The 13,691-nt window shown below is 43.1% G+C and overlaps 1 protein-coding gene and 1 long non-coding RNA gene across 6 annotated transcripts in view; one reads left to right on the top strand and one right to left on the bottom strand.

Annotated features, from left to right (window-relative positions):
* LOC148108689 (uncharacterized) overlaps positions 1 to 4,742 on the bottom strand; it is a 29,032-nt gene extending 24,290 nt beyond the window's left edge. For both annotated transcript variants that reach the window (XR_015727210.1, XR_015727211.1), the window contains exon 1: positions 4,604 to 4,742. This is a non-coding gene — a long non-coding RNA (uncharacterized LOC148108689). The remainder of the gene's footprint in view (positions 1 to 4,603) is intronic.
* Positions 4,743 to 4,978: 236 nt separating this feature from the next.
* OS9 (OS9 endoplasmic reticulum lectin) overlaps positions 4,979 to 13,691 on the top strand; it is a 32,300-nt gene continuing 23,587 nt past the window's right edge. For all 4 annotated transcript variants that reach the window (XM_045789732.2, XM_045789730.2, XM_045789731.2 and 1 more), the window contains exons 1-5: positions 4,979 to 5,173; positions 5,588 to 5,764; positions 6,610 to 6,673; positions 6,804 to 6,880; positions 7,067 to 7,165. In XM_045789732.2, coding sequence (XP_045645688.2) covers positions 5,012 to 5,173; positions 5,588 to 5,764; positions 6,610 to 6,673; positions 6,804 to 6,880; positions 7,067 to 7,165 — 579 coding nt within the window. In that variant the 5' untranslated portion in view covers positions 4,979 to 5,011. The remainder of the gene's footprint in view (positions 5,174 to 5,587; positions 5,765 to 6,609; positions 6,674 to 6,803; positions 6,881 to 7,066; positions 7,166 to 13,691) is intronic.

The raw sequence follows: 13,691 nt of genomic DNA, 5'->3' as shown, positions 1-13,691 counted from the left end.
TCATTATTCATTTGTCAAAACTCATAGAATTTACAGTACCAAGAGTGAGCTCTAATTTAAACTGTGAATTTTGAATGACAATGATGCGTCAAGTAGGTTCATTGATTGTAACAAGTGTACCGCTCTGGTATGAGATGTTGATAGTAAGGTAGGCTGTGCATGTATGAGAACAGGGGTTATATGGGAACTCTGTACTTCATGCTTAATTTTTTGGGGAACCTAAAACTGCTGTAAAAATAGTTTATTTAAAACAATAAAACATTTTTCAGAATAGTAGTCCCAGCACCACCGTGATATATCAAAGGGCGGATGTGAAGCTTGGAAGACATAGTTGGATACTCAGCACGTCCTCCTTGCAGACAATACAAGAAAACTCGCACAATTTAACTTTAGTCATTGACCTCCCAATGCATATGTTATTATTTTGGCATGTTTTTGTTCTATCTTAATAGTTATTAAACTCCCAGAAGACATTAGTATTGTTTTTTACTGCCAATGATCATGCAAGATTTTTACCTATTCTCCACTTCATTCCTTCTTACATCTCAGACCTTCCATCAAGAATCTTTGTTCTTTTGCCTGAAGTACATCTTTTAGGATTTTCCTTAACCAGAGCCCGCTGATTGTAAACCCTCCTGGGTTTGTTTCTGTTTGATTTGAAAATATTTGTATTTTGTCCTCATTATTGAAATAAATTTTCACTGGCTGTAACATTCCCAGTGGGAGTTATTTTCTTTCATTACACTGAAGATACCATCTTCAGCCAGTCTTCTGGCTTTTATTGCCATTGAGAAGTCAATTCTCAATCTTACTGCTGCTCCTTTGAAGGCAATCTGTTTCTCTGGTTGCTTTTCATCTAATTTTATTTTTATTGTGGTAAAATTTACATGCACAGGTCTTAAATGTTGTAGGTCAATGAATTTCAATAAATGCATACACCAGGCAACCCACACTCAGGATGCTTTTAAGATCTGCTGTTTTTCTTTAGTGTTACTCAGTTTCACTATGATACGTCTGTGTGTAGACTTCTTTTCATCTATTCTGCTTGAAGTTCATTAGTCCTTTTGAATCTGTAGATTTGTATCTTTCATTAGTTCTGGAAAATGCTGAACCATTATTTTTGCTTCATTCTCCTTTACTCCTTCTTGAACTCCAATTAGTTATATTTCTCACTTTACTCTCTGTAATTTTCTCTCTCATATTCCTCTTTTTGTTGCTTTGTATTTCATTCTGAATAATTTCTTCCAATCTATTTTCTATTTCATTAATTCTATTTTCAGGTAAATGTAAATTGCTTTTTGAGTTTTTTAAAAGAAAATTTAAATGAAAAATTTTAAATGCAATCAAAAGTAAAGTATAAAGAGTCTCCATGTACTTATTATCCTGCTTCAACTATTATAAAATATGGTTATTTTGTTTCATTTCTACCCCCACTGTTTCTCCCAGACTCCCACAGAATTATTATTATTATTACTATTATTATTTTTATTATTATTATTTAATCAGAGAGAGAGAGAGAGTAGCACAAGCAGGGGGAGTGGCAGGCAGAGGGAGAAGCAGGTTTCCCTCTGAACAAGGAGCTGGATGTGGGACTCAACCCCAGGACCTTAGGATCATGACCTGAGCCGAAGGCAGGCACTTAACCGGCTGAGCCACCCAGCTGTCCTTCCCACGGAATTATTTTAACGCATATGCTAGACATTATACTGTTTCATTGGTAAGTACATGAGTGTGTATCTCTAAGAGATAAAGATGATTTTTTTACATAATTATAACACCATTATTGCATCCAGCACATTAACAATGATACCTTGCTATTATATAACATCCAACCAGTGTCCAAATTTCCCTAATTAATTCATAAAAGTCTTTCTATAGATAATTTGATTTAGGATCCAAACAAGATCTACATTGCATTTGGTTGATAGATTTCTTTCTTTCTTTCTTTCTTTCTTTCTTTCTTTCTTTCTTTCTTTCTTCTTTCTTTCTTTCTTTCTTTTTTTAGATTTATTTGTTTACTAGACAGAGAGAGAGAGCCAGAGAATGCATGATCAGGGAGAAGGGCAGAGGGAGAGAATCTCAAGCAGACTCCCCGCTGAGTGTGGAGCCCAAAGTGGGGCTTGATCTCACCACACTGAGATCATGATCTGAACCAAAACCAAGAGTTGGATGCTTAGCCAACTGAGACACCCAGGCCTCCTGATTGATATCTTTCTTAAACCTCTTTTAATATGTAACAGTTCTCCCCTCTCCCAATTTTTCCTTGCATGTATTTGTTGAAGAAACTGGGGCATTGATTCTATTTTATTCCTGATTACATTCCTGGCATTGTTTAACATATTCTCCTATTTCTCATATTTCCTGTAAGCTGACAGTTATATTTAGAATTTTGGTTTTTTGGCAAGAATCCTCCATAGATAATGCTCTGTGCTTCCTATTGTATCCAATCAAGAAGCACATAATGTTTGGTTGTTTCTCTTTCCATGATGTTAAGTTTTATCAGTGTATGTACATGGTATGGGCTTGATTCACCTATAAGCCTCTTACATAATGTTTCTGACAGTCATTGATGACTATTGCCTAAATTAATTATTTAATTAGAATTGTAAAATTATGACAATATAGTATTCCTTCTGCATTTATTAGCTGGAATTCTTCTATGAAGAATAATTTCTTCTTAAACTATTTAATTACTTTATCCATTCAATTTTTAATTTAAAACTTTATTTTTTCATTTCTAGAAACTCTACTTTAAATGTTAGATCATTTTTATAGTTTCCTGTTTTCTGATGTATTTTCAGTTTTCTTTTTTATTTTTTTAAGTATGTTAAGCATTGGGATGCCTGGGTGGCTCAGTCGGTTAAGCGGCTGCCTTCAGTTCAGGTTAAGATCCCAGGGTCCTGGGATTGAGTCCCGCATCCGGCTTCTTGCTCAGCAGGTAGCCTGCTTCTCCCTCTGCCTGCTTTGCTTGCCTCTCCCCCTACTTGTGCTCTCTACCTCTGACAAGTAAATACAATTTTTAAAAAGTTTAAATATAGTAAGCATAATTATTTTATAATCTTTAGGGCATTTTTTCATTGTCTTCTACCTGACAGTGTGGATGAATTGGTAAGCCGAATGCTGTTCTGCTTTTTTAAAAAAGATTTTATTTATTTACTTCAGAGAGAGAGCACGAGGAGGGGGCAGAGGGACAAGTAGACTCCATGACAAGGGCAGAGCCCAACATGGGGCTTGATCCCCAAACCCTGAGATCATGACTTGAGGTGAAGTCAGATGCTTAACCAACTGAGCCACCCAGGTTCTGATTTTTGATCTTTGTATGCAACTTGTTCTTTCTCTGTGGAAGCTTTTAGAATTATTTCTCTGTGTCCAGTGTTCCAAAATTCTATAATCATGTATCTTGGTGTGGGTCTGATTTGTTTTTGCTAGTATGTCCTTACAATTTAGTGTCTCAGTTGTTCATTTCAGGGGAATACTTTTGAATAATTGCTTTAATTGTTTCTTCCTTTCTGATTCTTTATTCTTTCTATGACTCCCGTTATTCAGACATTCAACCTTCTGGACTGATCCTCTAATTTTTATTGATTTTCTTCTTAAGTAGAGGAAATTTGATTTTCAATTTTATTCTCCATTCTTTCTATTGAATTTTTTATTTCTGCTATCATGGTTTTGATTTCCAAGAGCTCATTTTTGCTAATCTTAATAGTAATTACTTTTTAAAATAGCTTCCTATTGTTAATTTATGGATATAATATATTATCTCTCTGAGGATATTAATGATGGATTTTTTTTGGTTTGTTTTATTTTAAAGTTTTTTCTCCCTTGCAATTTATTTTTTAAAAGATTTTATTTATTTGAGAGTGAGAGATCGCAGAGGGAGAGAGGGAGAAGCAGACTCCCCGCTGAACTAAGAGCCCGATGTGGAGCCTGATCCCAGGACCCGAAATCATGACCTGAGCTGGACGCAGCCACTTAACAGACTGAGCCATCCAGGCGCCCCTCTCCCTTGCAATTTCTGTTTCTTCTAAATTGCTTTTTTTTCTTCTTGTCTGTTTTGGTTTCTTTCTTGTATATTAAAGGATTTCCTTAAATGTCTAATGATCCTTTCGGCTGGACCATGTCAGAGCTGGGACATGTAGGCCAAGGGCTTACTTGTAGGATTCTTTCATCTATTTCATTAAGAGAACCCTGATGAGGGTACCTTTGGGATGTCTCTTTTGGACTGGTCACATTCGCCAGAGGAGTTTTTCCAAAAGTATATCTTTGTTTAGGAATCAATTTCTCGGGTTTGCTAAGCCATTTTGTTCCTCCGTTTGTTTTCTAGCTTCTAAAATATTGCGGCTGTTGTCTCCTTTTCCTTTCTGGGCCTGGAGGATAATACCGGCAATTACTTCCCACCCCACCCCCAGTCTTTAACTGGAAGCCCCCGTTATTTCTTTAGGATAATTTTATTGGCGGACAACTATAGGATCGTGTAGAAAGGTTTTGACACAAATTACCAGATTGCCCTAAAGCTGTATGTGTATATGAAAAGAGGAATGTTTTTACATAATTGTTTTGCAACAAGTATTAAGTAACTTTCATGGGTATTGCGTGTACTCACCCATCGGCCTCAATCCTCCACCTGGCGGGGGCAGTCTACAATGCAAGAAACGGCTTAAAAAAATGAGAAAAAGAGATGCGCATGACAGTTGGGCGAAGACAGAAAAATTGCTTCCAAGGGCCAGCGCATTAGACCGCGCCTCCCTGGCGACTGGAGAGGATGGGAGGGGGTCTGATGTCCTCGATAATTGGTTGGCCTCTCTGACCAATCACGAGCAGCGAGTGGTTTTGCTTATCGTCGTGGTCCACCTCCCCGTGGACTTCGGAGCCACGTTTACAAATGGGAACAAGGTAGGTGAGAGGGACAGACTGCTTAGCCAATGAGACTTCGCAACGTTCATGGGCGGGGTGAGGCCGCTGCCAGGTTTAGGGCGGAAGGAGCTGCTCTGGGTAAGAAGGTGAACGAAAGATGGCGGCGGAAACGCTGCTGTCCAGTCTGTTGGGGCTGCTGCTTCTGGGGCTCCTGTTACCCGCAAGTCTGACTGGCGGTGTCGGCAGCCTGAACCTAGAGGAGCTGAGTGAAATGCGTTATGGGATCGAGATCCTGCCATTGCCTGTCATGGGAGGGCAGGTGAGGAGGTGTGGAGGGGCCAGGGTCTGGGGCAAGGGAAAGGGGGAAAAGGTGGAGGAAGAAGGACAACCGTGGAGTCTGCAGCGGGAGCCTAAGAAGAATCGGGAAGAGTTGGTAGGGGTTTTACGATGACTCCTAAGGCTCGTTGACTGAGACCCATTCCCTTGGGGCTAGGGACTGGGAGGGGTGGGGCTTCCCGCTGTCAGCTTCAGTTCCTGATCGAAGCACCCAGACTCCGCCCCGCGGAGAAGTGGGAGTGCTCTCTCCCCTCACCCGCCAAACACAGCTGGAGAACTTGTTGGTCATTCTGACTTGAACGGGCTCTTCCCCAGGATCTGCAGAGGGATCTCGTTGTTCTCTCTGATCACAGCCTCTCTTTGCCTCCCTGCCCCCTGACCCTCCCTTCTTTCCCAGAGCCAAGCTTCCGACGTGGTGATTGTCTCCTCTAAGTACAAACAACGCTATGAATGTCGCCTGCCAGCTGGAGCTATTCACTTCCAGCGTGAAAGGGAGGAGGAGGCACCTGCTTACCGAGGGCCTGGGATCCCTGAGTTGTTGAGCCCAATGAAAGATGCTCCTTGCCTGCTGAAGGTGAAAGGGGTTGGGGAGGATGCAATGGGGGCTTGGGAGCTGGCTAGCTATCTGGGAATCAGAGTGCCTGCAAATGAAGAGGGATCCAGAGGACCTGTGGGAGTTAAGAAGGCCATTGGAGGAGTAGACATATTGTACAGACAGGAGAGAAACAAAGAATCCTGCAACCACTTATGACACCTTGCTGAATGTAGAGGAGGATTAGGATAGCAGATCTCAGATGGTTAAACCAAGATTGAGGTGCCAGAAGAGAGTCAGTGTAGGTAGGAGAGACACTTTCCTAGAGAAGCCTTCCTGGTAAAGTTACCCCCTGACCCTGTCACTCTCTGCCCAGTATCCTATTTTATTTTCATCATGGCATTTTTCATGATCTGAAATCATCTTACCAACTGAATCATCAGTTTATTTAATTTTGGTCTGGAATGTGAGTCCATGAGATCAGAGAATTTATCTTGTTCACAGCTGTCTCCCCAGTGGCCAGAACAGTAGAAGGAATGTTGTAGAAGTTCAATTAATATTTGAATATTCTGTATTTTCCTGGTCTGAGTGCTTCAAGGATACCATGATTTCTTATCTTTATGGAAGGCAAAGGAGGATTTTTAAAAAATCTTTAAAAAGGGAGGAGTGGAAAGACCACAGGTGGAAAACATACTCTAGCGGTATTTCTCCCAGTCACAGAAGGAAAGCAGCCCTTCCTCCTCACTGAGAATCTGGAGAATTGAGTGTGGAAGCAGAGGGGATGAGAAGTAGTTGAGAGGTTACGTGTCTTGGAGCCGGGAGAGATTCAGGTTCCGAGCAGAGACATCTGCACTCTAGCCCCTTGATTGTTCATTTTTTATTGTCAGACCAAGGACTGGTGGACGTATGAATTCTGTTATGGACGCCACATCCAGCAGTACCACATGGAAGGTGACTCACGCTTACATTTCCCCTAAACCCTCAGCACCGTGGCATGGAAGGTGACCTGCCTCCCCAGTCCCTTTCCCTCTTGGTCCTCTTAGAAGGGAGTAATGGTGCTTCACTGTGGTTTCTCTTGTAGATTCAGAGATCAAAGGTGAAGTCCTCTATCTCGGCTACTACCAATCGGCCTTCGACTGGGATGATGAGACAGCCAAGGTGTCAGGAGTCTGGGATTGGGAGAGAATGGGGTCCTGGCTGTAGACTAAGAGCCCTGACCAGAAGGGGAGGGGCAGGATTAGCTGACATGTTGCTTGGGGCTTGGTGGCCATTAGGACAAAGTGCTATTCTTCCTCTTTGCTGTCTTTCTTCTGCCCCCGCCTTCCTTCTTGATATCCTCCCCAGGCCTCCAAGCAGCATCGCCTGAAACGCTACCACAGCCAGACCTATGGCAATGGGTCCAAGTGCGACCTCAATGGGAGGCCACGGGAGGCCGAGGTTCGGGTGAGTCTCAAGACAGGGAAGTTGACAATTTAGATTCTGAGGGAAGAGGGCAGGGTTGCATGTTAGACTCCAGAAGGTCTCTTCCAGACCTAAAACTCTAAGACTCCTATTTCCAGCTGGTAGCTGGACACAACTGCCTAGATAGTCCAAGGAACTTCAAGTCAACACTTCCCAAATCCTCCCCTGGGAACCCCCAGCCATGCCTATTCTTTTTTCCATGTTCTTTCTTTATCACCTAAGCTAGAAACCTGAGCGTCATCACTGACTCTTCCTTTCTTCATGTAATGACTCGTCAGTGAGGTGGTACTGATGTAGGCATTGGGCTCTGCTGTGGGCGTACAATGGGGGGCAAACATGCAGCCCCTGCCCTTAGGGAACGTACGGTCTAGACAGGAAGACATGTTAACAAAAGATCACAGAAATAAGTCTGTGACTACAAAATGAGGAGTGGTGTGAAGGAAAGGAATCTAGTTCTCTCAGAGTAAATGACTTCTAGATTTCTCTGACCACTCTTCTTTCTGTGCTTGGCACCTTCATCTTTCACCTGCATCACTGCCAACAGTCTCTTAACAGGTGTTCCTGATCTCGAAGTCCTTAACTGTATTCAGGCAAGCAGGCAGATGAATGGTGGGAAAGGTTTTTCAGGTGCTTCTCATGTGTATTCACAAACAGAAACACCCATAGAGACCAGAATTGCACACCCGATCACACAAGAATCATCTTTCTGTAATACAGATTTTCACATGCAGTTGTGTTCTGGTAGATGTTGAACGCTCTCACCACCAGGGTAGAGTGGGGGGTGTGCAGGGGGGAGCCTTGATTTGTAATATTAGCCAATATCTGTGGTATAAATATTCCTACCATTGCCAAATTCATGCTGTCACTGTGATGGCAACCATCTTGCAACATTCCTGAACATTTACCAGTTGGCTGTTGTGAACTGGTGTGAGCTGACTCCCAACACACCACTATGGCAAGTGTCACTTCTCTGTCCAGTCCTAGAAAGCCTTCAGTGATACTGCCTTGCACAAAGGCTTGGATCCAAATACTTCAGCAAGACTGGGGTGGCCCGGGGAGGTGGTGGGAACCCCTCAGATTCCGGATATATTTTGAAGGTAGAGCCAATAAGATTTGTTGATGGATTGAATTTGGGGTGGAGTCAAGTATGACTCCAGGATTTTTAGCTTGAACAACTGGGACAATGCAACTGTCATTTATTAAAATGGGAAGGAATGGGTTTGGAGGGGAAACAAGGTTGGTGTTAGACATGTGAAGGTCAAAATGACCTCCAGTGGTGATGTCCAGGTGGTAGTTGGCTCTGTGATTCTGGAGTTCAGGGATGAGGTCTGGGCTGGAGATATAAATACTCATTGTGTTTCTGCCCCACTGGCCTTCTTTCTGTTCTCTGAATCAATGGGTCTCTGTGTTCCGTCTGCCTAAAGCTGTCTTCCCCCAGATATTCAAGTGGTTGGCTCCATCCCCTCATTCAGGTTATATATTCCTGTGACACCTCCACAGGGAGCCCTACTGTAGGCACACAGAACACACTCAGCCTTCTGCCCCCATGCTGGTAAACACCTACAGTGTTTTATATTCTCGAAAGCATGTATCATTTCCTGAAATTATCTTATTTGAGTTTAATATCTCTTTTGGTCATCCCCGACTAGGATAAACTCTGGGAAGGCAGGGACTTTTCTTTTTAAAATTCTTTGTCTGTCTTATTTTCTGCTTTATCCTTAGTGCCTGGAACATTGCCTGGCACCAAGAAGGTGCCCAGAAATTATTTGTTGAATGAATGATAAGCCAGTTCAAATGTCATTTATTTCATGTGAACTTTCTTGGCTAACCCAGATGGTTGGTTAGGTTTCTTCAGCATTTCATATACACATGTCCATGTCCACATATATCCACGGCTTAGTCTGTTTGGGCCGCTAGAACAAAATACCACAGACTGAGTAGCTTATAAACAGAAATTTTTTTTCTTCCAGTTCTGGAAGCTGGAAGTCAGAGATCAGGGTGCCAGCGTGGTGGGGTGAGGGCTTTCTTCCAGGTCACAGACTTGTTTATTCTCACATGGTGGAGGGGCTAGGGAGCTCTGTGGAGCCTCTTTTACAAGAGCATTAATCCCATTTGTGAAGGTTCCACCCTTATGACCTAAGCACCTCCCAAAGGTCCCACTTCCTAATACCATCACATTGGGCATAATGTTTAGGGGGCCATAAACATTCAGACCATAGCAACCCACAAGCATTTATACACGTATATAATCTATTATAGCACTTACTTTATTATATTGTAATTTTTTTTAATTTTTAAGTAGATTCCATACCGAGTGTGGAGCCCAATGCAGGGCTTGAACTCACAACCCTGAGATCAAGACTTGAGTTGAGATCAGGAGTCGGACACTTAACCAGCTGAGCCACCCAGTAGCCCCTATTTCTTTATTATTATTTGAGCTTCAGTAGACCAAAAACTGAGGGCAAAGACTGCATTTTCCTCTCATCTGTTGAACATATGCCCTGTGCCAAGCACTATAATAGAAACTGGGGATAAAATGGCGATTGAGAGACCTAGTCTTGCTCTCAGGAGACAGACATTAAACAGCCACAACCAGCAGGATAAAGTCTGACGGGTGTAGTAGATATCACAGGGGGCCACACAATAAAGGCACTGGCCAAGTCTAGGTAAAGAGGAATCTTCCTGGAGAACATGACCTTTGAACTGACAGTTGAAGGCTGAGGAGTTAGTCCAGAAGTGGTAGAGGAGGGGGAGGAGGGAAGAGGGCACTCCCGGTGGAAGGTAGGATAAGTGCCAGAGGCCTGGAGGCAAGGGACCATGGATAGCTATTCATGGTGACTGGAGAGAGTTGTAGGAAGGGAGTGCGGGAGGTGAGGCTGAGCAAATGTTGGGGGACAGGTGTACACGTCAGGAAGCTCTGGGCTGTGTTGAGGAGTTTAGACAATCTGAGAAATAAGGGGGAAAGCAGAGTGATGCCACATCCGCGTTTGGTTTTGAAGGCTCACTCTGGCTGGAGTGTAGCAGGTGAGTGGGAGGCCAGTTATGAAGTGGTTGCAGCAATCCAGGTGAGAAAAGAAGGTGGCCCAGGGGATGAAGAGATGTGAATTTCAGGTGAGATTTAGGGGACAGTCAATAGAGTTAAGATTCGTGGGTTTCTGGCTTGAGCAACTGGATAGATGGTGGGTGGTTCCTGTTACTGAGTTAGGTATAGTAGAAAGAGGAGTAGGTCTGGTGAAGGCAAATGATGGTTCTGGTTTTGAGTATGACAGTTCGGGTGGCTGAAGGCATCCAAGTAGAGATTTGTGAGGAGGCTCTTGGATCTGCAGGTTTGGAACTCAGGAGAGAGATCCGAATTGAACCCAGAGGGCTGGGAGTCATCAACATATTGGCTATGATTGGAGTCATGGTCTGGGTAAAATCCTCCCAAAGAAACAGTATATAGTGGGGAAAAAAGTGAAACACAATGTTGAGGAAGCCATTGTTGAAACCGTGGGCAGAAGGGGGACTCTGCCGAGAAGAAGGACCAGAAAGGAGTTACAGTGACGCATCTCAAGGAGGGACTGGTCCATGGCGGCCATTGCAGCTGAACCTTCAGGGAAGAGAAGAATGAAAAACTGCTCGTAGGTGATCATGGGAATTATTATTTTAATAAAAGCAAAGCATGCACAAGGAAATGAGAATTCAGACCATAGGCGGAACCAGATGAAAAGTTCTAAGTCCTCTACTCCCAGTCTCCCCTGAGTAGAGGTCATTGGCAATCTTTGCTACAGCAATTTCAGTGGGGTGATGAAGAAGTGGAAGCCTTTTTTTTTTTTTAAAGATTTTATTTATTTATTTGACAGAGAGACAGCCAGCGAGAGAGGGAACACAAGCAGGGGGAGTGGGAGAGGAAGAAGCAGGCTCACAGCAGAGGAGCCTGATGCGGGGCTCGATGCGGGGCTCGATGCGGGGCTCGATGCGGGGCTCGATGCGGGGCTCGATCCCACAACGCCGGGATCACGCCCTGAGCTGAAGGCAGACGCTTAACCGCTGTGCCACCCAGGCACCCCATGAAGTGGAAGGCTTTGAAGAAGTCTGGGTGTGAAGAGAGAAAAGGCGAGCCCTAGTTAGAGGGGTCATGAGGTTGGGGAGAGTGGTATTTTGTTGTTTCATGTTTTAAGATGGGAGCATGTGTAAATGCTGTTGGGTGGACCTGGCAGAAAGGAGAGATTGAGTCACAGGAAAAAGATGGGGAAGAGAATGTGGGCAGGGCTGGGATAGGGAACACGGGAGCAGTTACCCTGAGCGGATTATAAGGGGTTATTAGGGTTATAAGGGGAATAGAAGGGTGCTGCATTGGCTGGGGAGTCTGGAGGTTTTAGTGGCAGGCAGTTGAGGGCATTCCTGTCTGGTGGTTTCTCGTTTTTTAGTTCTGATATCCTGATAGACCACCCAAGTTCATTGCCTTCGCGATGGAGTAAACCTCCACCTCCAGGGCAAGCAGAGTGAAGTTCCGTCTTCCCAATGCCTCCTGGGGAGGAGCAGTGTGCATGGTGTTTGGTAAAAGTGCAGTCCCTGTGGGGTTTGGGAGTGGCTACCCATCTTGAATTAAACAAATTTGGGTCCCCAACTCAATTCTTATATTAGTAAGATTTCACAGGGATCTAAGATTTTTCCCTTTCTAATTTCTAATTATGAAACATTTCAAACTTACCGAAAATAATGTCATAGAGACCCATAAATCCACTGCCAAGGGAAACAGATGTTAACATCTTGCCATATTTGCATCAGAAAGGAATAAAATGCTAATGATCTAGTTAAAGCCCACCCTCTCATTTCTTCCCTCTCCCTCCTCTCCAGAAACAACCACAGCCATCTCCCTGCTTGCTTTGTACTTTTATTAGTCGTACGCATATCCTAGGCAATATAGATTGTTTTGTATTTTTTTTTAAGATTTTATTTATTTATTTGACAGAGATAGAGACAGCCAGCGAGAGAGGGAACACAAGCAGGGGGAGTGGGAGAGGAAGGAGCAGGCTCCTAGTGGAGAAGCCTGATGTGGGGCTCGATCCCAGAACGCCGGGATCATGCCCTGAGCCGAAGGCAGACACTTTAACGACTGAGTCACCCAGGCGCCTCTGTTTTGTATTTTAAAATTACACATTAGTGGTATCAACTTGCTTTTTCAGTAATCAGTGTTTGCCATTCTGTGGCATGACATGGAGATCTAGTTGAATGATTTTAATGGCTGTGTTGTGTTTCATTGTTTACTTACTATTCCTCTGTTGAGGAATGGTCGGGTATCAACTCTAATGCCCTTACGCACAGTGCTGCGATGTAGGTCTCATTGTGAGTGTGCAAGAGTTTGTCCGAGGGAAATACCTAGAAGCAGAATAACGGAGTTACCAGGAATGTGTATTTTACTGGTGAATTTGGTGCATTGCCCATTGTTTCAATGTCTTTTTAATGTGTAGGTATTCTTCATTTATTTTTATTATTTTTTTAAGTTATGGTAAACTAGACATAGAAGTTACCATTTTAACAATTTTTAAGTGTACAATCCAGTGGCACTAACTGCATTAACAGTGTAGTATAACTGTTACCCCTATCTGTTTCCAGAACTTTTTCATCATCCCAGACAAACTCTATACCCATTAAGGAATAATTACCCATTTCTCCCCCCTCCCCCAGTCTCTGTTTTGCTTTCTATCTCTATAAATTTGCTTGTTTTGGGTACCTCATGTAAGTAGAATCACACAATATTTGTTCTTTTGTGTGTGTCTGGCTTATTTCACTTAGCATAATGTTTTCAAGGTTCATCCATGTCCTAGTATTTATTAGAATCTTGTTTCTTTTTATGGCGTATTCCTTTTATGGAACATTTAGTAATATTCCATTGTATGTATAGATGTATTTTGTTTATTCATCTACTGATGGGTGGATACTCTGGTGTTTCCATCTTGTGGCTATCGTGAATAATGTTGCAATGAACATTAGGGTACAAGCATCTGTTTTGAGTCCCTGCTCGAAATTCTTTTGGGTATTTACCTAGGACAGAAATATACTTTATGGTAATTCTTTTTTTAGCTTTTTTTTTTAAGATTTTATTTATTTATTTGACAGAGAGAGACAGCCAGCGAGAGAGGGAACACAAGCAGGGGGAGCGGGAGAGGAAGAAGCAGGCTCCTAGCGGAGAAGCCTGATGTGGGGCTCGATCCCAGGACCCCGGGATCACGCCCTGAGCCGAAGCCAGACGCTTAATGACTGTGCCACCCAGGCGCCCTCTTTTTTTAGCTTTTTAAGGAGTTGCCAAATTGTTTTCCACGGTAGCTGCAGTATACATTCCCACTAGCAATGCACACCCTCTCTGACGCTTATTATTACTGTTTTTTGTAATAACCATCCTAATGGGTATGAAGTGGTATCTCATTGTGGTTTTGATTTTCATTTTCCTAATGACAAAGGATGTTGAGCATCTTTCCACATGCTTATTGGCCATTTGTTTATCTTCTTTGGAGAAATGTCCGTT

Source organism: Ursus americanus, chromosome 17, assembly GCF_024610735.1.
Source record: "Ursus americanus isolate L20-20 chromosome 17, mUrsAme1.1.p, whole genome shotgun sequence".
Taxonomy (NCBI): domain Eukaryota; kingdom Metazoa; phylum Chordata; class Mammalia; order Carnivora; family Ursidae; genus Ursus; species Ursus americanus.
This window is presented reverse-complemented; position numbering and strand designations above follow the sequence as displayed.